Source organism: Gouania willdenowi, chromosome 8, assembly GCF_900634775.1.
Source record: "Gouania willdenowi chromosome 8, fGouWil2.1, whole genome shotgun sequence".
Taxonomy (NCBI): Eukaryota; Metazoa; Chordata; class Actinopteri; order Blenniiformes; family Gobiesocidae; genus Gouania; species Gouania willdenowi.
In genome coordinates, this window is record NC_041051.1 from 24310015 (window position 1) to 24333182 (window position 23168).

The window sequence follows — 23168 nt, forward strand, 5'->3', positions numbered from 1 at the left end:
CTGATAGTGGAACAATGTAACTGTGAAATGACAGTCAGTGGATGACTGTCAGTGGGTGGAAGTCCCACATCAGCTTAGGACTGATGATGATGACGATGATGGTGATGATGATGACGATGATGATGATGATGATGATGATTGTGATGATGATGATGATGATTGTGATGATGATGATGGTGATGGTGATGGTGATGGTGATGATGATGGCTGAAGGTGGGGTCTGCTCGGTGGGGCGTGGACCTCGGAGACCAGCTGGAGCCTGTCAAGCGCAAAGAGTGAAACAAAAAAAAAAAAAAATCAAGACTGACTCAAATACAGAGAAACACAGGATTTAGGGGGAAACAATGCCTTCAAAATAAAAGCATGCAAAGTAACACTCCAAATGATTTATCAGCACATTTCCCTCGCCGTTCGATTCGATTAGGATGATTGAAGTCTCGGCTCGATTACAAACTGATTTTTCACTATTTCCGATTCAATATTCAATTATTGCTGATTAATAATCTTCCATTTAACATCATCTAGTCAGCTGCTGAATTATTTGACTTCTGTAAATTTAAATAATCCATATTTGGACATTTAGTAATCGATTCATAATTGTCAATAATTAAACAGTATTAATCTATTTTAATTTTTTTCACCAGCCCAATTGGACAGTGAGATGTATGTAGTCTATGGCTGCTTTTGAACACACTATTTAAAGGGTTGTTTCTATGGCAACCATTAGCCTAATGGTAGTGCTGCAGGATGTTGGTGGTTATTCTACTGTGGATTTCTTTCTACCATTGTTTTCGTCGACTACGTACGTTTAACTGACAATAATAATACTATATGGCTAATAATAATTAAAAAAAAAAAAAAAAAAACCTGTGAATGAAAACTAAATCAAAATATGTTGTTATTTTTGTCGCCTAATAAAAACTAAACTATAATGTTCACATGGGATGAAATCCAATCACAAATAGGTTTTATTTTTTGAAAAGTATCCAATCAAAATTAGCATTTGTTTGCATGGAAGGCGGGACAATAAACTCTTATGCTTTAAATTGTACTCGACTATATCTGTAACAGATTTATTTGACTAAAACTGACAGAGGTGTAAAGAGTACTGATATATATGCTCAAGTAGAAGTACAGTTACTTAATTAAACAGTACTCAAGTACAAGAACAAGTAAGTCATACATAAAATACTCAAGTACAAGTAAAAAGTAGCTCAGTTAAAAAGTACTCAAGTAAAAGTAACTAGTTACTTTCGTCCCCCGCGTTTATTATTGGTAATAAATCTTGTCACGGTTTCCTAAACATCTCATGTATAAACTTAAAAAGGAAGAGACCAAATCTTGCACAACTGGAACTTAATTTAAAAAAATAAAAAGGTTTGTCAAAATGTACAATTCTTCTTCTTTTTTTTAAATAAAATAACATCAATAAATTCAATTCAAATCAAAACAAATTCCCAGGACTTCAAGTATAGCTACATTTATTAACTTTAAAACAGAGAAAATAACTGGCATTCAATGCTGTTTTAGCGCCGTGCATTATACGTTTAAATCTGGTGATGATGTGATACATTTCATTGTTGTTTGGTCATTTCTTTTTTGTAGTTCCACAATATGAATTTACTCAGTAATTTATAGGTGTAGAAATGTGACAAATTACTTCTTTTAAAACGTACTCGAGTACATGTAAGATGACTGATTTGAAAATATACTCAAAAAAGTATAACTAACCATAAAATCCATTACAGTAACGTGAGGACTTGTAATCTGTTACTTTCAGCTCTGATAACTAAAATAGTGCTGCTGACTAAATTTTGAAAGTTGCATTTTGGTCAAAAGAGTAAAGACTTCAACTGACGCCAATTCATTTTTTGTTTAAAAAATGACACTGTTTCAGAGCAGGTTTTGACTTCTTCATGGTTTGAAGATAACTTTTGTGACAGTTTTCTGTCTCAAAAGTTTCTGTCTCAATGTGCTTTTGATATAAGCGCATTGAGATGTCGTTGTTGTAAATTGCGCTATACAAATAAAGTTGAATTGAATTGAAATTTTTATATGAAGGGAGATTTGAGTTGTAAAAAAAAACAAATATTATCAATACAAAAAAAACCTTTTCAATCAAATCACCTCAATCAGAAAAAAAAAAACATTTTCAATCAATCAAAAAAAAAAAAAAAAATCGAGACCCAAATAATTGCATTTGAAGACTTTTTTCTTTTTATTTTATTTTATTGAAGTGATTTTTATTTGTTTTTTGATTGAACAGTTTTTGTTGTTTTTTTGTTTTTGATTCAATAATAAAGACACACATCTACATCCATATTTCTAGTGATTAAAAACTTTGTTTTAAAGGGTGTTTTATTGTGAAGGTGCAGGAAGCGGATGCTGAGAGCGTCATCACGCTGACTTGACGCGTGTGTGTAACGCTATAGGCTGGAGGGAGGCAGCTGTTCTCCTGATTATCGTCATCACCAGCCGTGACACAACAAACAGAGACAATTACGAGCTGAAGATGAGAGTGTGGACCGGCGTCAGAAACACAGCAAACGGAGATTAGATTCCAACAAAGTGAAATCAAATGGTACAGAAAAGTAGTATGTCCAGGACGCCTTCGACCTCGACCCAGGAGATCCAGATGGACATGTTCGACCAGCATCCTCACACACAGGTAGGACAGGAGGACACTAGCTCCAAACCTCCATCATCCAGCTCCTCCAGCTCCTCCAGCTCCACTAACAGGTTGTTGATCCATCAGGTGGCCTCGTGCATTGATTTAAAGCATCAGTCCGGCCTTTACTCTGAACAATGGACCATAACAAATCAACGTTTTCACGCTTTATTAGACATCACAGTTACATTGGTAGCATAGATGTATTGTTTTGAGTGTGTTAGCACATGTGCTAATTTACGACACATGTCCACAATTGACTTGATTTTCTGTTTATAACACTCAGGGTTGGGGTCAATTACATTTATCAATGACAACAACGTTTTCAATTATCCATATTCAATTACAATTACAGTGACCCGATTTGTTTCCCACAATTATAATTGTTTTTTTTATTTTTTATTTTTATATATCCTCAGGAAATAAATTACAATTACGTTCTCAAATACTAAAATTCAATTGCAATTATTAAGCCTGAATAAATAAGTATCTCTTATGATAACAGGTCCCAAATCAGCTGTAGAATACACTCAAAACAAATATCTATCATCTAATTTATGTTGGGCTTTCTAATCAATTAAAATATTGGTTTTAATATTGAAAGTGTCTAGAGATACAGACCTTTTCTACATAAGCGTAATGTGCCTGTGTTTTCACCGGGTGAGGATGGCTGAGTGGTCTAAGGATTCTCCCTTTTGCTAACGTGGGTTTGAATCCCACTTTTGACATATAAATTTTTTTCATTTTAACACATTTAACACGGCAAATTCCACCTTTAAAAATAAATGTCATACAAAAATAAACATTTTAGGGATAGGGTTAAAATAAAAGGGTTAGCGGGGTAGTTAAAAATAAATATGAGCTAAAATACAACTGACAGAACTTAAAGTCACGTGGTGCACCTATGGATACGTTGCTATTCATCACCCATCTCCATTTGTTCTAAGAACCCCCAAAAACACAGTATTTGAGGTTTATTTTCCCAAATGTTTTCCAGAGTTTTAGTCTCTGAAAAGTCACTTTCTGAGTAACTCTACGCAAACAGGCTGATTTGCGGTCTACTTGTGCATATTCATGAGTGGGCGTGTCTATAGACGGGACACTGACTTCCTCCTCCCCGCACGGTGACGTACCTGTAGGGCCAGAGGACTCATGCTGCTTTATAAACACGAGACAGAGTGTGGGGGTGGGGCGTTCATAGACTAAAGAAAATACATACATAGCACTGCACAAAGGATGCTGAAATGCTCACCTTCGTGGGCGTGTCTGTTTACATGTCAATCACGGCAGAGAGCTTCCTGGAGGCGTGGCTTCTCCAGCTCAGTGCCGCGTCAAATTCGTCATCAAAGTGGGAACGCGCCATCAAATCGGAGCGAAGTGTCTGGGCTCACCCTGCAGTAAGAAAGGAGCAAATTGAGGGAATCAATAAAAAAACACTTTAGTCATGTGTATGAAGCCCAAATATCACTTTTATGATGTTTAAAGCACAGAAAAGTTGATTTAGCTTAACATGGGCACTTTAACGTATCCACAGCCACGACCTTTAATATTTTTGTTGTGGGCGTCGTGTCTAAGTCTTTTTTGTGTCAGTATACCCCAATATTTTAATTGTTCTAAAGCAGTAAAATGTGGGAAAGTTTGATATGAAACATTTGAATTATTTTTAACTGTAGAGCTGTAGGTAGAACTCTAACATGGTTTTGCTTTAAATTATAATTGACAATTTTTATAGAATTTTCATTGCAATTACAATTACAAAGTCAATCATCTAAGCTCAAATACGATTACGACAGCAACAGATTTTTTTAAATTTATTATCTGATTTGAAAGTAAAAATCGATTAATTCATTCATTAATTTCGCTATAGCCTTGTCAGGATTTAATTAATAAATAAAAACTATAGTCTTTAAGTGCTCAACTAGTCTATCTATATATATTTTTTTATTTTCAAAATGTTTTGGGTGATCTATTAGAGCAGTGTTTCTCTAAAGGGGATACGCAATGGTATTACAGTGGGTACTGATAATTATCAATTAATCATGGGGTTTTATAGTGTTTATTTTTAGTTTAAAATGATAATGATAATAATAATGATAGAGATTATAGATTAAATGATAAAATTTCTATTCAGGAGACACTAAATACTGTTTCATTCCTCTTATTTACAAATTTAGGTTATTTAAAATGTGTGTTATCACTCATTACTTTCATCTTTATGCTTTATAGTTGTTTTTTTTTTTTTTCATAGTATTCTAAGTAAAATGTTGTAGTCTGGACAAACGGGGTACTTGGATTCAGAAATATTAGGGGTACTTGAGCCAAAACATGTTTGAGAAACACTGTATTAGAGGTGTTTTTGTTGTCAGTGTCTTTGTTAATTTTAAGAAATACATATTTTATTATTCTACATTGTTGACGTCAATCTTCTTCCCTATGGTGGAATGCATTTTTTCAGCCTTGTGACGCGATGTTGCTGACAAGTTGAGTTTTAACAGCGTAAATGCTGAAAAGATCCAGAAAAAAAAAAAAATGAGAGAGAGAGAGAGAGAGAGAGAGAGAGAGAGAGAGAGAGAGAGAGAGAGAGAGAGAGAGAGAATTGAACAACAATCATCTTGAGCGATCAAAATAATTTCCTCTGTTTTTTTCACATCTATATTTTTTCTGTGTAGAATCCCCTGAGATGTTCATCCTGCTCAGTGCAGCTCATCACTTCTGTTTTTAGAAAGCAGACTTTCATCTGAGAGGCCGTGTAGTGACAAACAGATGGACTCCATGCCAGTTACAGGCCGCCAGGAATGATGTTTGTGTGTGTACGTGTGCGTGTGCACGTGCCTGTGTGTGCACGTGCCTGTGTATGTGTGTGTGTGTGTGAGTGTGTGTGCTCGGTTAGAATCAAAGGTTGTGTTGACCTGTTGCAGGATCAAACAGTTTTCCGCATTTGTTGAATGCTCGTCTGTTTTTAGCCAAACAGAAAAGTAAAGACGAGCGGATTGACATTCAGCCTGGGGATTAGGAAGCCTGATCAAAGGCCCAAATCTGATGTAGATCCATCTGTAAATATACAAATATGTTTTATGTAAAAATATAACCTCATCAATGTGTTAACTGGACAAATGAGGATATTTAATTCCTTGATGCAGACAGTGTTTATCCATTCCTTTTCCGTTTTGTTTCTGTTTCATCATCTTTTGATGACAATACTACTATTAATTAATATTAAACCTGAAATCTTACCAAACATACTCAGTGGAGTCCACTACTGTTATTCATTTTTTATTCATATGCTTCAGAGAAAGGAGTCGTTGTGTTGAAATCACACATTGTTATGTTGAAAGAGCGACATTAGCCACACCGCTAGCCCCTCAGCCATCCATTTTATAGGAAAAATGTAGGAATCTTTCACAGCGTAGGAAAAATAGCAATATTTTTATTGTATTTTTTTAAAAAATATTTTTTACAGCCTTACTTTAAAGCCATAAGTTATTTGTTGAATTGGTGAAGGTGATGATGAATGTAGTTAGAGAGTTATTCCTGCTTGGTATTGGTTCTCCACTAATAAATACTCTATTAAAATAACATTTAATTAAAAAAACAGATTCAAAGACACACTTTTCAAATTTAAATGAGGTATTATGTTGGACCCGCAGTAATATTGAGACTGTTATGGACACCTAAGGTGTATAAAATAGATGGTGCAGCTGATGCATGTGTTTCTAGGTTATGCAGATTAAAAAGAGAGATTAAACAACACGGACATGCCTGGAAGTCCAAGTGTGCAGCAATTATTATGACGGTACCAATCAAAAAATGAAAAAACAGCAGAAAAGCCCCCCGACGCTGGTCCAAACACACCGTAGGGGAGCAAAGTTATACCCTAGGGGCCCCTACGCTCAACACCACTGGCGAGAACCCTGGAATTGTGTGATGTGGTGCCAAAATATAATTTGTGAATTAAACCCTGAACAGCTTGTTCATCACAACAAATTAAAAACACACTTCACTTGAAGCTCTGCGTTCATTTTTAATCACAGGATAACATGATCCCTACTAGATCCGTTACTCGAAACACGATATTTTGAGCGGGATTATCAGAGTAATTGGACATTTTTGTCACATTTTCCAGTAGGGATAGACCGATATGGATTCTTTAGGGCCGATACCATTTTTTTCTCCCATCAGCCTTAGCCGATGACCGATACGGACTGCCGATTTTCTTAAGCCGATATTTGGAGCCGATACTACTTTTGCTTCCTCAGTTTCCATCATAAAAATGACACAATGATGATAACAAATGGTACAAGTCTCAATTTTTAAAAAAGGAACATTTGTCGAAATTAACAAAGGTGAGGTAGAACGACACCAAGTAAAAAATATTTAACAAATATTAAAAACACGTGATGTTGGACAAGATAAAGTAAAAAATATTTCTGCTCTCTATAAATAATAAATAATGCAGATCGGCGAATGCAGCAGCCCGTATCGGTCGATGCCGATATACGTAAAAACTGTCTATCACTATTTTCTAGACATTTATTTACCCGTTTTCCAGTGAAAAATAGTGTGTAAATGTGTGATATTGTCCTAAAACAAGCATGTGGCATTTCTGTGTGAAAAGAAATGGGTCAGGATGATTTTTCTGTTTTAGAACGTAAATTGTGGTTTTTTTCCCCCCTTTGTTTTTCCGCGATCGCTGACAATCAGATTTCCTCTTTGGTCTTTATCCTTTAAGACGTGGGGGGTTTTCACTCATTTTACACATAAATACAGAACAGTTTGATCTAAAGTGCTGGTTTTAGGCGGGAAAACAAGTAGTTTTAACATTATTTGAACTTTCTCATACAGTATGAATGTTGTAAAACACTGATGATAGCCAAGCAATGTGACAGATCTTCACTTGCATTTCCTTGATTTTGTAATCAATGTTTATATAATGTGGAGAACGTTTGTGGAGTAACTTGAGGGAAATTGCAGGATTTTTGGAGAAATTGAGAGTTCTTTCTACAATTGCATATTAAAAATGGCTGCCATCATGTGATATAGGCATATGAAAACTGTGAGCTCTGCAAATATTGAGAAATTTCATTGGATTCATGTATTTTGAGGGACTGAGATAAAGGGTTTCCCAATACAATTTTTTTTCGTGTTGACTAATAACGATATTGATTAACATACTTTTATTACATGTTTTGTAGTGGGAAAAGTGTTGAACAAGTGATGTCACTCAAACAGAGAATAATAGTCAGCATCAATAGGGATGAGAAACACCAACATTTATTATTAACCAATAGGTTATGGACAGTTTAAACAGAAGAATATTCTACTATTAAATAAAAGAAATACAAACATCAATTAGAAGATGCTGAAAAATAACCTGAATAAATTAAATAAAAACAAGTTACAACATATAAAAGATTTTAGATGCAGGCCGATATAATCTGATTTTCATTTTTTTGATATCCAATGTCAATATCGGATCAGGACACGCTTACTGAGACATCTAATAATTTAAGTTTTATAACCTGAAGTGCGTCTTATTTACCCCTCCCCCTGCCCATACTTTAAGGTGATTGGCATGGGGTGAACTAAGTAGTGTTAAAGTCTGATTACTAACCAGGAAGTAACACCTGAGTTTCACCTGTGACATGTTTCATCTGGTTTCAGCAGCTGGTTGGGAACCTTTTTTAGCCTCAGTCATCCTCACATCCTGTTTTCCAGTCCCCACCCCTAATTACAAACATAATCTGGGAAGATATTTACCAACAGGAAGCCTCCCCTCCCTGCTTCCTTTGGCATTTGCCTGTCCTTTTACCGGAATCCTCATTATGGATTTGGTTTCAAAGCTCCACTCTAAACACCCACACACACACTTTCAACACGACAACAAATTAGAGTATGATTGTTCCCAGTTTCGTTCAGCCAAATATAATGGTATGATGTTATTTACCAGTGTAATAACAGAGATAAATCAGAGGACGCACAATTAAAGCATGCAGACAAATAATCAGACAGATTGCAACCAAATGTGCAGAGCCGACACTTTATCTAAACACTTACACGTCTGTGAAAAATGAAAACACAAGGTCTGCCCTTGATTTTCATTAGCCTGCTTTCTGCCCAAAAACATTTTATAAAAAAAGTCCCTCATAATCTTCACATCCAGAATATTCTTATGCAAATAATCAAATATAAACCATGTAATATTCAAAATAGGACTTTAAAAAAGGAACCGGGACAACAAACATGTGGACAAACTTGAAAACAATTTTAACACCTTTCTAGTTTTCAATTAAATAAAATACTTTGAGTTAACAGACATAATTTGATCTTCTATGATTAAAGTCTGTAGTGAACCAGATTAATATAACAGGTAGTTTCCACTTTCCCCCGAGGTAATGATACATTAAAATAAATAGGATTTTAATGGTTAGGGAGAAATAATTAAGGAATATATCCGAACTTTACTCTCAACCCTTTATTTGGGACATTTGTTCTTGAAGTAGAAATTAATTTTATGACCTACAAAGTAGGGGTGTCCTGATCTGATATCGAATATCGGTGCGATATCAGCCTGGAAACGAATATCGAATATCGGATTCAGATGATTATTTTTTTCATTTAATTTTTTATTTATTTTATTCAGTTGTAGAATACTGTCAATATTATGTTGAAGGTTAAAATGTATGTAACCAATTGGTTAATAATAAATGGTTCAGTTTTTCTCATACCTACTGTTGCTGACTATCGTATTGTATTTATTTTGATCTCGATTAGCGACTATTGTTCTCTGTTTGATCAAGCCTTTTCTAACGTTCCTCACTACAAAATAAGTAATTATTATTTTTTTATTAAAGAAAAATAAAAAGTAATAAAAATATGTATGATTAATGCTGATATCGGATTAATATCAGTATCGGCCGATACGCAAGGCTGCAATATCGGTATCATATCGGAAATGAAAAAGTTGTAACGGGACCTCCCCACATGCATATCTAGTTAGTTAGTTAATTTTCCTTAACTCTGTTTCAGAGTTTATCCATGTCATCTCATGCATCAGTTTACATATTTTCATTTTGATTTAGTTTCATCAGCTTTCCCATATCATATCATCAGATCAATCATTACATTCTATTAAACCTCCTGAAATCACGCCAAACATTATTAAAATGGAGCAAATTACTGTCGTTAATCTCGTATTTATTCACAGCACAAATGCGTTTGAAACAAGCACAAGATCACGCAAGATTTTGCACGAGATGTGACGTCCATCCATTTGCTACACTTGCTAAAGCTAACATTAGACGACCCATTTTACTGTGACAAAGTATGATGGAAATGTGTCATATTGTTCCAAAACGTGTGTGTGAGAGATATTTCCATTTCAGAAGGTGAAGTCATATTACGTCAGATTTTGCTTGAGAAATGTATGTAATGTAATGTACAAAATATTTAGATGGAGTTTGAGGTGCAAACAGAGGTGTCCTTTGGTTTACTAATGAGTATCCTGAAGATGCTTTTTTGTAAAATGTTTTGCAGGACGAGTAAAAATTTATTTTTTGCATATAAAAGCAGCATCTGTTTCATTGTATTTACTCAAAAGGTGTCCTGGAGCTCGTCTGCCCCGCATGTGTCAGTAAATGTGTCATCGTGCCATCATATGATCTCATAACAAGCTACATTTAAAATCAGGTTTAATTGAGCAGAACATAATCCAAAGCAGGCTCTATGAGTTTATCCATAATTTATACACCCACTGAGCAGAGATCTGATGGTTTATTTGCTGGGTTTTACAGTTTTTTGATCCAGCTCATGAACAGTTTTGGTAATAAATGCTCAGTTTTGAAGCAGCTCTAGAATTGTTTAGTATGTTTATCAATGGTTCAGGAATTGTTGAAGTCTTAAATCTTGTTGGCCTCTAGAAAGTCTACAATAGTACAATGCATTGTGGGAAGGTCACTGCCTACTAGGGCTGGGACCAAAACTCATATTTCAATATTTTTTTTCTGAAAATAGCAATATACGATATAAATCTCAATATTTTTTTTTTCAAATAAAGTCGGACCAGAAAGACAATTCTGGGTTAAATTTTCTGATGCACATTATGTTCCACTTCTTTTTCACCTATAAGAGACGTGCGAAGAAGAACAAAAAAAAGTCCTTTATTTGTCCCACAAGGGGAAATTTGCATTTCAGTTACAACATCGTCCAAGAAATATGAAAAAGTCAATCACAATCACTGACCCTGTGGGTCGCCACTAAGGCAGTGCCCCTTATCTTAAAAGAGAAGTGAGAAAAACATGAGGTAAGAAGAGGGGAAAAGGCAGATCCCACACTGTTCACCTTATGGAGCACAGTGTGGGACCTGGGAAAAAAACTCAGCACGCACAGAAGTGCCAAAAAGACGCAAATACAACAATAATTCGAGGACATAGCACGTGAGGTCGGGGGGGAAGGGAACTTGTGGGTGGGGGGAGGATTGCAGCCTCCTGCTGGGGGGCGTGCAAGTGCAGCGTCCCTCCAGCAGCCACTGCGTGGGAAGGAGAGGGGATAGGGGCCAAGAAGGCATTGAAACATGATCCCGTTCGTTTCATTCTGTACTGATTCAGCCCAGGCGCAGATGACGTCAGACGACCTTTGGTAAAGATCAGAGTTCAGAAACAAAGTTCCAGGTGGTGGTGTGGGGAGAGGAGGAAGAGGGGGGGAGGGGATGGAGCTTCAGTCGACACAATATCGTGGTGAATAGATTACCCAGCCTGGCTGTGAGGAACCCGAATGCAGTGTGAGTGAGTTCTGTAGTGTGGCTTGTTTAGGGGAAGGTCTGTGTTAGAACGTACTCAAAAATCCATCTAACTGTTCTTTTCATGCTGTTCTGAGAAGTAGCGAAAGCAGCGACTCCTAAAATAAGTATTTTGATACAAAATAAACCATAAAATACAAAAATATGTATATAGGCAATATTGTAATTTTCTATATCATTAAAAATAGAAAACACGACATATCTTGAATCTCGATATATTGCCCAGCCCTACTGCCTACCACAATGTTTCTGCTTTCCTGATGCTAACTCAAGTTTAGTTATTTATTTTTGAATTGAGCAATTATTACAATGGAAGGTTCTTGGTCGTTTGTGCTGTTCAGTCCAGATTTTTACACAAATCCTCATTTGTACATTTTCTTTAAAAAAAGTTATTAGTTCTTTGAAAATTGAGAGATGTGAGAAACGGATTGGAACAATCTGTTCTATCCAACAGAAACACAAGAGATACTCATAGACCATCTGAATTTTGGTTTCAAACTTCACCCAATTCTCCTCAGTTTAACATTATCCCATCAGTTTACATATCAGTTGTTTTTACAGGTTGTTAAACTTCCCAAACTCATGTTGAACATGCTTTATACGTTAAATGTAATTAACTAGTGTCATTCATTTCATATTTATACACATCAGAAATGCTCCGAAACAAGCACGGGAGATTTGTGATATTGCAATCAGAAATGGTTGATATTGACCCAAAACATGTGGGTGAAGGTTTTGTCCGTGTCATACAGATATTTCTATTGTAAAAGGTGAATTCATATGACATCATATTACATTACATCAGATTTTGCACGAGAATGCACTTTTCCGTCTCTCTGACCACCCGTTTATGAAGACTATTGCTATAAATCGTGATATATTTCCAAAAACATGCACGTTTCAGTGTCGTACTGCAATTTCTGCTTTATTGTTGTTTTAAAAAAATAATACAAATTGCCATTTTTATTTCTGAAAGTGAATTCCTTTTTCCATCTGTTTTCCATGATTATGGAAGCTGGTTGTATCCTGTTGGTCAGGAATTCAGCCAAAGCTAACACTCATCATGTCTGTATATTTCATGAGCTTTAATCATCCATTCTGTTTATCCTTCTATAGCCAGTCTCTTTATCACCAACAAATAAGATTACCTGACATTGTGTAACCATGACAATACATACAGTAGCTAGGACATGCTCATAATGCAGTAGGCCTCCACCCAACCCGGATGAGCCATTTTCCTGGGGTCTGCCAATCAGATTAGAGGGTCCCAGGTTGAATCAGAACATGAAAAATGAGGCATAATGAAGGCTCATGGAGCACATTATCACTGGTCCTCTTCCGTTGTGCTCTGGGACTCGGGATATCAGTCGACTGCTCGATCACATTCAATGGAGCTCAAATGCCTAGAGGTTAAAGCTAGAATTCTCCACAGAGAACAGTTGTTCTTGTTCTAAATTCCTGTTAAGACGATTCTCTGTTTAAATATCTATTTTCTTCCAAATCTGCTTTTAGGGAAAGTACGCCAAGAGGAAGAGCCGATTCAAGTGTTCGGATGGCAGCACCTCCTCTGACACCACGTCCAACAGCTTTGTCCGTCAGGTACCGTTTCACTCCCAATCCTTCCCCATGTGGCTAATATTCAGTGTACAACAGTGAACAACACCATCTTTCAGAGCTAACACCTAGCTGCTAACAAGATTGCTACCAAAATGCTGATAGATCTCACTTGAACTTGTGGCTATTGTCACAGTTTGTTCCATTAGCTTTGGATAGTGGTCATAAATAAAAAGCAGCATTTATGTTCATTTAGAAATGAAGCAGCCTCTATAACAGGGGTCACCAACACGGTGTCCGTGGGCCCCAGGAAGCCCACATGGACCATGTTAGGGGCCCTCAGGCCTGCTCTAACAGTAGCACTAGTCACCAGTTAATGTCAAGTAAAAAATATGAAGAATTCAGATGACAGATGTAGATTTAAATACTGCTGCACATACATTTTTAACATTTAAATTAATCATCTTTAAATGTTTATTTTCACTGAAACACTGAGACAAATATGTTAAAGTATCGGAGACAGGACTTCATTACAAATGCTGAAGATTTGGTGTTTCCATTGTGAGGTATTTTTCTTTAAAAATGTGTAGGATTTTAAAAAAATAAGTGGAGTTTTATAAAATCTTCCATAATTGTTAGATTGTAAGAACATGCTTTGGTTAGTAAAAGAGTAGTTAGTGGCTAGTAAAATAGGAACATGATGATTCCCAATGAAATGTTTCAGAAGTGGTCATTTGAAAATTAAACAATGGCATAAATGAAAGAGAAATAGTGTTGAAGTATTGCATGTTGAAACTTAAGTATTTACTCACTTTTTACTTCGATGCAAAGTCTTTCTTCATTATCTTTCCCTCAAATTAAAGTGAAACTGGGAAATTGTAGTAGTATTTCTCTGTGTGTCTAACTGGTAGTCCTATTCAGTAACTTTGAAGTAGCTCACAGTTTCAGAAAGGTTGGTGATCCCTGCTCTATAATGACATTTAAATAGTCTCCTTAAGAAACTAGTTGTCTTTAGCAAAGGTCGACAAAAGTTGGAGCAAAATTTTAATCTTGTTTTGAACCCTATAAACTTTTTGTTATAGACAATAAGAGTTTTCTCATTTGATGTGCTGTATTTAAAGCTGCTGTAGCCGTTATTTGTTTTATTAAAAAAGACTCTTTGTCGGCCTCAATGATCAATATATCAAAGATCATTTACTCGAGAAAAAAACAAAACAAAAGACGTAAAAGGTTTAAATTGCCACTTGGAAGTTTGTGTTGATCTCCGTTGTAAACACACTCTTACTGGTGTTGTTGGAAACATTTTGCGCATTGCATTGTGGGATGTGGAGTCCTTTAGACAGATGCATAGGATTTATTATTTTTTACTTTATTTTTTACCAGTTAGATCTTAAGTTGGAGGTGGGAAAACCAGCAATTTCAACATTAATGGGCCCTGGCATTTCCATGTATAATAATTTGTAAATTATGTTTGACACTGACAATATTGATGCAATAAGTGACAGATTTCACATTCCCTGCAGGATTTTCACTTTAATTTCTTTGATTTTGTGACCACATTTAATTTAATTTTGGAAAAATGGAGAGTTCTTTCAACAATTGACATTGTTTGATATAAGTATGGGAAAACTGTCCTACCAATATCGAGGAGTTTGAAATTTTGTATTTTGAGTGGTTAATAATTGATCTACAACTGAATTATTTGGTACATTTACACATATTTACTTTCCTGTGCAGGCCAAACTGGACTCTCTGAAGGCAGGCATACACTGCGATTTTTGGCCCATTTTGAGCTGATTTTTGATTTGTGCGTCTATTTTGTGGGATCGTGCGAGTCTCTGCTATTGTGCATCGTGTAGTATATATACATGGGGTCACGACCAGCTCCCGATCAGCAATCTTATGGTCGTAAGGAAATCAAACATGTTTGAAATCCAGTCGCTCCCCCTGAGGGTATTTCACAGTTGAAGCAGTGCCACGGACCGGCTTACCGTAAACGCTCACACTGCGCATGCGCGAACACCGTAGGACTGCTGTAAAATTGACGGACTGTACTGCCCACGTCTGTCCAGCCAGATTCTGGTCCATCACATCACCGTCTTTTCTTTTTTAAAGCTCTTTTTCCTGAGATTTGCAAGTGTCTCTCCACTTCCGGGTTTTTCTTCTTCATCTGTTTTAATGGCGATGCTTCAGAGCTCTTCTTCTTCTTCTTCTTCTTCTAATTTGTACGTTGCATTTCCGGAAACAAGACCCCGACGTGTCGTGTATGAACGTATAGTTTGAGCAGTCAGATCGTGTCAGACTGTCGGTAGCACAGGTTAAGCTGGAGCTGAGTACAACGATTCAAAAAATCGCACAGTGTATCCCAGCCTTAAACTGCTGGATTTGGCCACCATGCCTTGAGTTGGACATTTGTGTTTTAGGTTCTGATATAAAATGTCTTTCTAGAACTGGTGTTCTCTGGTAATCTTTATGGGACTGCACACAACAATGAAAAGAATCCTGCTGGGCCAACAGAAATTCAACAAGTGAAACCCCCGCCCCCTCCTTATGTATTATTCACTTCTGACCCTGAAGACATGTTGTGATGGGGATGTTAGTCTTTTCCTCTTCAGATGGATCATCTTTTTCTTCGTGGGGAGTTGTGGAGGTTAATGTTGAGCATCAGATGTTAGTGCCCTGCACATCAGTCGTTGCCTGGAGGTGGTATTTCTCTCTCTACTCTGTGCTTTTCTGCTTGACCTTTTTATTTGTGAGAGGAAATGACAATCGTCCTGCTGAGTGATATTTACCTGATAAGTGCTGGTGATGCTTTTTAAAGAAAAAGGAAAAACGTCTTTCACCACGGAGATGCTTTAGAAGCTTGGACTTTATCAAGGTTCCCACCCCCTCACTAGCATTCTCCATCATTAACTCTTTACCTTGAAGCTGACAAAGTGTGTGACACACACACACACACACGGGCATCCTATAGGTTTTACAGCAGCTGAAAGCAGAGCCCTGTATATGCTTTACAGTCTCCCACACACCTACGCAAGTGCACACTGTTTCACCACACTCGCACATGCTTACAGAAATACACGAGCGTCACACACACAGCCAACAGTAGTGTTAGCTTGCACGCTCGGCCCGGTTACTATGGCGACCGGGCTGCTGAACCTCCCCCTGTGTGCAGGCACAGTGGGATGGAGATGGAGGAGAGGACGCTGAGATGGGTTTGTGTTGTTTGCCCATACATTAGTGTGTGTGAGAGTGTGTGTGTGTGTGTGTGTTGAGTTAAGTTTAACAGAAACACACTTCGGTGTTGGCTGTGTGAAAAAAGGCAGATACGGTACTGTCTGCTGCTGCTGCTACTGTGGAGTTAAACAGACAACATGTCCGGAGAGGTTTCAGCCAAACATGTTTTTCCTCTCAGTACAAAAATACCATTATTTATCTGAGTTGTTTCATTTTTGTTTTTCTGGCCAATAAATCTGAAACTGCGAAAGCCCCGATTTAATCTTTAATATTTAAGTTTTACAACAAACTAATGGGCTCTTTTTTTTCTTATGAACCTGGCGAGGTGTCATGAATCTACGTTTGCCAAGTATTTAACACTTTTTAGTTAATATTTTACATCTTTTATAGCTATCATCATTGTTGGTTGATCTGATTAATGTCCTTCCTACTTTAACGCGGTATTTAAAAAGGACATCAAACAGACAATCATGGTTAATGTTTGATTATTAATTTTATATCAATACAAATGGCAATGGAATCAACACACACTAGAAATGTGCAGTATTTTATCGTTTATGATTTATCGTCAAAAACATTCTCACCGGTAAGAATTTGTCATTCCACGATATAAATTAGCAAGGGCCACGGGCCATTTGTCCCTCAATTTAGCCAAGAATGCCCCAAAAAACCATGTTCCATGGGCCAAAACTGCCCCTGTTTGTCGTCAACAACTTATTGGATATATCTGGAACAGAACGCTGTTTACGGAAGCTCTGCACGGTGTGCACTGCCACCGCCTCCCGCACACACCGCCGTCTGTGTGTGTGAGGTGCTCGTCACGGCTAGCTGAAGCTGCCGTGCTGCAATCACGGACCGCTACTTGGTTCAGACCAGATAACCATCCAACAAAGAGAACCGATTCAAGTTCCTCCGTCAGATCCACCCAAAGTTCCACAAACACGGGTACAGAGATTAACCCGCAGCAACTATTATGAACTGGAAGTTCAACTAAAGCTAACTATGCTAAGCTAACCCACCAACACACAGACTGGGCTAAGAGCTAACGCTAACCACTCCATATAAGGAATAGTAAAAAGAACGCGTCTTACTGTCATAAAGCCATGAGATTCACCGATTTGTTTATGGTCAGATTTAACACTTGTATAGAAGAATAAAAGCTAAACATGTTACACGTTGTGTGAAATAAATATTAGCATAAATAGTAATGTCACCATTCATTCATCCCAACTTGTGAAACGCAGTATTTTTAAATTATATTTCACGTGTTCACAAGACAAAGCTGGTCCCATTAGAATAATGTAACTATTGAGATTATTACACCATAATATACTGAATGATTAAATCATCTGCTTGATCTGGATAATTATAGGAAATCAGAGAGATATATTTATCAATCATAACTTTATGTAACTCATTATCTAATATGAAATAAAAAAGATTCATCAGCAGTAAAAACTATTGGAGTTATTTGTGCTTTTTAATGTGCTTTTTTTTTCATTTTATTTCAAGTGAGGAAATAAATGAATTACATACAATAACACAAATAGTAATCCACATGCACAAATATATTCCATAAAATATCAGCCCATGAACTGTTTTGAGTCAGCAGCTATTGTAGCCTTTTTAAATGTGTCTAGTGTTGATGTATTAACATTTATTTGTTTGTAAGGAACCTGTTTACACTAAGTTGAGAATTATTATTTTTTTAATAGTTTTTATTTATCGTTATCGTGATAAATACCAGAAATTATCAGGATAATTTTTTTTGTCAATATCGCCCATCTCTATCACACACACACATGCAGTTGCATGGCATTGTATTTTTGTATTTGTCATTAAACCAGGTTTAACCTGTAGACCTGGTTCTTTTACAGTAGAATTTGAAGAAATAGCCTCTGTATCCTTGAGTTTAATCACCGTCTGTCTATGTAAGGAATGCTTGGTTAAATTGTCTTTGTGAGTTCAGAGTCGCTCTTTGTGTCTTTGTAGTCACGGTTGGTGTGATGCTGTTTTGTTTTTGTTTTTTGTTTTTAATTAGGAATAAAATGATCTTATTTCAACCAGTTTTGCCAAGAGTTGTGCGTTTGCATCCTAATCGTTCTGCTTTTCTGCCAGTTTGATCCTCATGGGACATGCCTCACACACAGCACAGGACTGGAGCTGTAACAGTGTGGTTGCTTGAAAAGAAACTTTTCCAAGTGCTGTAATGACAGAATACTGTAATGGATTATGGCAAACAAGGGCTCGGTAAAATCTGATACACAAACTGATTCCAAAAGCACACCAAACCACAAAATTACATAAAATTACTTGAAAACATACAAAAGGATTTACAGAAATTGATTCTGAAAACACACAAAGAGGCTCCATAATCACACAGAATAGAATAAAATAGAATAGAATAAACCTTTATTTATCACCAGAGGGAAAATTCACATTTGCAGTAACACATGAGGGCAAAGAGAAAGAACAAAAATAAATACTAACAGAGGATAATAGTACAAAATACAACAAAAATACTTAAGAATGAACAAACTGTGTCAAATACAAACTATTCAACTGTAGCTGACAGTGGAAACTCACACCAAGACCATTGGCTGCTGACTATTATGCATCTTTAAGGTTTCAAACATAGATGGTTCAAAGTTCTCACTGGTCTGGATGTGACTCCCAGCAGAGTACCGGTTGCTACTGGTGTGTCCGTTAGAAGTTCTACCATTTTGTCCATCATTCCCAGCAGACCATGTTGTCATTGACTTCAAACACACGTGAGGAAGAGGTGTTTGGTTTTTGAGAGCTAAAGAAAGCCCTCATGTGTCACAGGTTGCCCTCTAGTGGACAAATCAGACCTTTCTTCCACACTTAAACGTAGATTCTCCTCATCATTGTGCCCTAAATGTATACCATACTCTGAAGGTAGAAGATGGAACCATGTGGTTAATCTTCAAAGATTAGAGATGGATTTAAGACATTTTTGGAAATGGACAGATTTCAAAATACATATTTCAAACTGTCAAGCACTTATGGTTGTCACATCCCAAATTTAAACATTTGTCTCCTCAGAACCATGAGCCCAAGCCCTCTGCCTTTACCAGAACGCAGACTAAGTTTACAGAGATTTAGGAGACATGTTGGAGGGAAGTGAAAATTGAGGGAGGTGGTTTCCCATGACACTGCTCTGGTCCCCACTCACGTCAGCTGGGGCACTGAATGGCTGACGGCTGCATACCAAGCCTCCTTCTGGGTCTCACTGTGTTCACGGCCCTGTTTCTGCCCAGCCGGGGCTAAATATATGTCCCCAGTTTGCGAATGTAGCACAAGTCCTGCAACCCGACCCCCAGCAGCTCCCTTCCTCTACACAAGGGTTCACGTTCCTCTGGTTTGTGTGTGTGTGTGTGTGTGTGTGTGTGTGTGTGTGTGTGTGTGTGTGTGTGTGTGTGTGTGTGTGTGTGTGTGTGTGTGTGTGTGTGTGTGTGTGTGTGTGTGTGTGTGTGTGTGTGTGTGTGTGTGTGTGTGTGTGTGTGTGTGTGTGTGTGTGTGTGTGTGTGTGTGTGTGTGTGTGTAAAAGGGTTAAGAGATCACTCTTAGGTTCACATATCATCTCTTTGCCTTTTTTCCTCCCCGTCATACACCAACTCATACATCCTCTCAAAAAAACACACAATGCATGATGAAAGTAGCAGGTACAGGCTTACACTAGGCTAGGTCACGCACACACACACACACACGCACACACATACAGATATAGACGTAACAGTGGACTCTGGCGTTGCCCCCGTGGGTTGCCGTGTCGGGGCCAGTGTGGCAAACAAGGTATGGAGAGGACGGACAGGATCCAGAGGCCCGTAATGGTAAGAAGGATCTGGAATAATCTACACGCCTGTGCTCAGTTCTGGAACAAGTGTTTAACCCTTCCGAGGTGTCCGTGGATTGAGTTTGGAAAGTTCAGGAATATCCTACTTTATGCTGCTCTTGACAGCCTCTGGTGCTTCTTTGCCTCATGTTGGATTCCATTTAGGGCCGCAGCTGCTGCTGGAAAAGAGCCGTGTTTTTAATTAGACTTCCAGTCCTGTCGGGTGTGTGTGTGTGTGTGTCGGTGTGTGTGTGTCGGAGAGAGCCACTCTGGCTGTTTCGGGAGCTTCTGTCACTGGCGTTCCTCTGTCTAGCAAAGGCTGATCTTGGTTTGGTCACACTGGGATGGACTGCTATAATTTAATGAGTTAAAGTATTTTATCCTTTGCGGTGCAAATGATTTGTATTCTTACTCTTTTTTTTTTTTTGTCGTTTCTCCACTAAATTGATGAATTTCAAGTTATTTGAGAACCAACGGATAATCTTCCAGACTATGAACGAAAATGTTTTGTGTTGTACTTAAAAAAGAAATAATTTGTTTGTTTCTCATTGCAACAACAGGGATCTTAAAAAAAAAAAAAAAAAAGCTAATAGTGTGTAAAGGTTTCCTTTCTTTTGTCGGTATGCTTGTTTTATTGTGTAACAGAAGCTACAAATATACATTTATTACTATTTACTCACAAAAAAGCACAAATATGGATGGAATTAGGTATATTTTTATAAATATTTTCAGATTGCTACTTAATGTTTGCTGTAGGGTTAGTTGACACTCTTACTACAATGTTCTGGTTCAACTGGTAATGGCGTTATGCGTTTTGGGTTGACTCACTTTGATTCCAATGATGCATGTCAGTGAGGGCAGGGCAAGTTTATCAGTAACAGACTTAAAGCCATTCAGCAACGCCAGCAAATATTTATCATCCTGTTTCATCCTCCACATCCTTTACCTATTTCTGTGTCCTTGTCCTTTGATTGTCAAACTCAGCATTAGCCTCTCGTCTGTTGGATTGGACCCTATTGGACAGACTTCCCTGTCAACCAATACTACTTGATGGCCAATGTCAGTGGTTTACTGCTTTTCCTTTCAACCAGACACAGGCAACAAGCAGACCTTTCAGAAAATTTACCAAATAATTCCTAAAAACCAACAAAATGTTTTTAAAATACACAAAACAACATCAGAAATACACAAAATGAGCTAAAAAAATAATTGAGAAAAAATAAAAAAAATAAATAAACAAAAAAAAAAAAACAACCACACAATGGCAGAAAATTACATGACACAAAATGTCACGTAATTAAACAAAACAACATTACAAATAAAGACAATAACTACAAAATTACAATTAAAATACAGAAAGCAGCAAAAAAAACACAAAATGACTCCAAAAGCACACAAGACCAAAAATCAACATCAAAAATACCCAAAATGACTCAAAAAATACACACGAAATGACAGAAAAATACATAAAAAGATTAAAAAAAAATTCATAAAATGACTATATATATATATATATATAGCACAAACCCTTTCCTGTGTTAATGCTGAGATTGGTCATTATTCTAAATGCTGACATGTAGGTATGTTGTTATTGTGACCCTTGGATCAGATACTATGGCTCCTGCAGTGATAAAAGTTTCCTATCTTTGCTTTAGATTAGAATAATACTGACCACTGCAAAACAATAAGACTCAACAAAAGCTGCGGTTGTGGAGATGTCTGGCCTTTTGTCCAACACGCTCTGTATCTCCTGAATAACTCATGCTTAAAGAACAAAATGTTCCTCTCACTTATATTCCAACCACTAACAGATCCAAGTGGAGAGATAATCAGCTCTGTGAAATGCTTTTGGAGCATCTGAGATTTAATGCTTTATGTGCTCTGATTGTTTATATATGCATGTATGCACAGAATAGCACCTGATGATGCTTGAATGTATATTGTTAGAAGAGCTTTATTATTATCTCCCGCCACAAAGTGTGAAGGGGGATATAGGTTTGAGCTCCTTGCGTCCATCCGTCCGAGTTAAAGGGGACAGCTTTTCTTAGAAATCATTTAGGATACGATAATCAAATTCAGTGTGTGGCTTCTGGAGTGATTGCCCTTTTTCAGTTTTTTTACTCTGTTCAAGGTATCGTCAAAGGGGACAGCTTTTCATAGAAATCATTCAAGATAGTTAGTTCTTAGATTTAGGACATTTAGGAAAAGGTTGTGAGTTATAATGACAACCAATCTGGCGGGGGAGGTTGATGACTGTCTTCTTCTTCTTCTTCTTCTTATTATTATTATTATTATTTTTGCATGTTTATTGGTAAAGATCCTCCGCCTAAGCAGCCACACCCCAACAGAGTCACAAGGCTCTGTGTCGCTTTCAAAGCCTCCTTTCTGCCTGTTTGTGTAGATTTCTGCTGCACTCAGTCCCTGATTCATCTCGCTGGTTATCTCCACACCAACCAGCCCGTTGCCATGACGCCGCAACAAGAATGTGGTCATTTAAAGCGGTTGGTCGGAGCCTCAGACAGGAAATCGTACCATTCTGACTCCACACTTTGCCCAATGTTGATATTATATTTATTATATTTTTTTTAATTAAAGCCTTATTTCCCAAGTCATTTGGACATTCTCTAGCAAATGGACTATTGGTGTCTCACTGTGAGCGATATGATGTCGTGGCCGTCTTCTTGTTCAGATTGCTGGATGATAACGTCTCCAGGGTTCTGTGTGATGTAACCTCATATTTTTTAATTATCTGACAAGTGAAGTTCATCTTACTTATCTCAGATAATACAAAGATTTCTCTGAGGGCACAGGGCCTCATGCAAGAAGCCTTCAAAGAACAAAAACAAGAAAGAAAATTGTTAGTTTCTGGGATCTTTAGATTTTTGGAATTCAACAATGTTTTCTTACAATTTCTCTTAGGTAAGAGAGACTTCTACGAGTAATCGAGTGCACGAATATTAAGATAAGAGAAAACATCACAGCCTATGAAATGTTTGTCAATATACAATGAAACACATTTTTAGTTTAGACAACATTAAAAAAACATAGGATATAGTCTG

The 23168-nt window shown here is 37.1% G+C and overlaps 1 protein-coding gene across 3 annotated transcripts in view; it reads left to right on the plus strand.

Moving 5' to 3' along the window:
- Window positions 1-2419: 2419 nt before the first annotated feature.
- The window catches only part of cacnb1 (calcium channel, voltage-dependent, beta 1 subunit), a 49331-nt gene continuing 28582 nt past the window's right edge, over window positions 2420-23168 (plus strand). For all 3 annotated transcript variants that reach the window (XM_028454746.1, XM_028454747.1, XM_028454748.1), the window contains exons 1-2: window positions 2420-2668; window positions 12975-13061. In XM_028454746.1, the coding sequence (XP_028310547.1) occupies window positions 2579-2668; window positions 12975-13061 (177 nt within the window). In that variant the 5' untranslated portion in view covers window positions 2420-2578. The remainder of the gene's footprint in view (window positions 2669-12974; window positions 13062-23168) is intronic.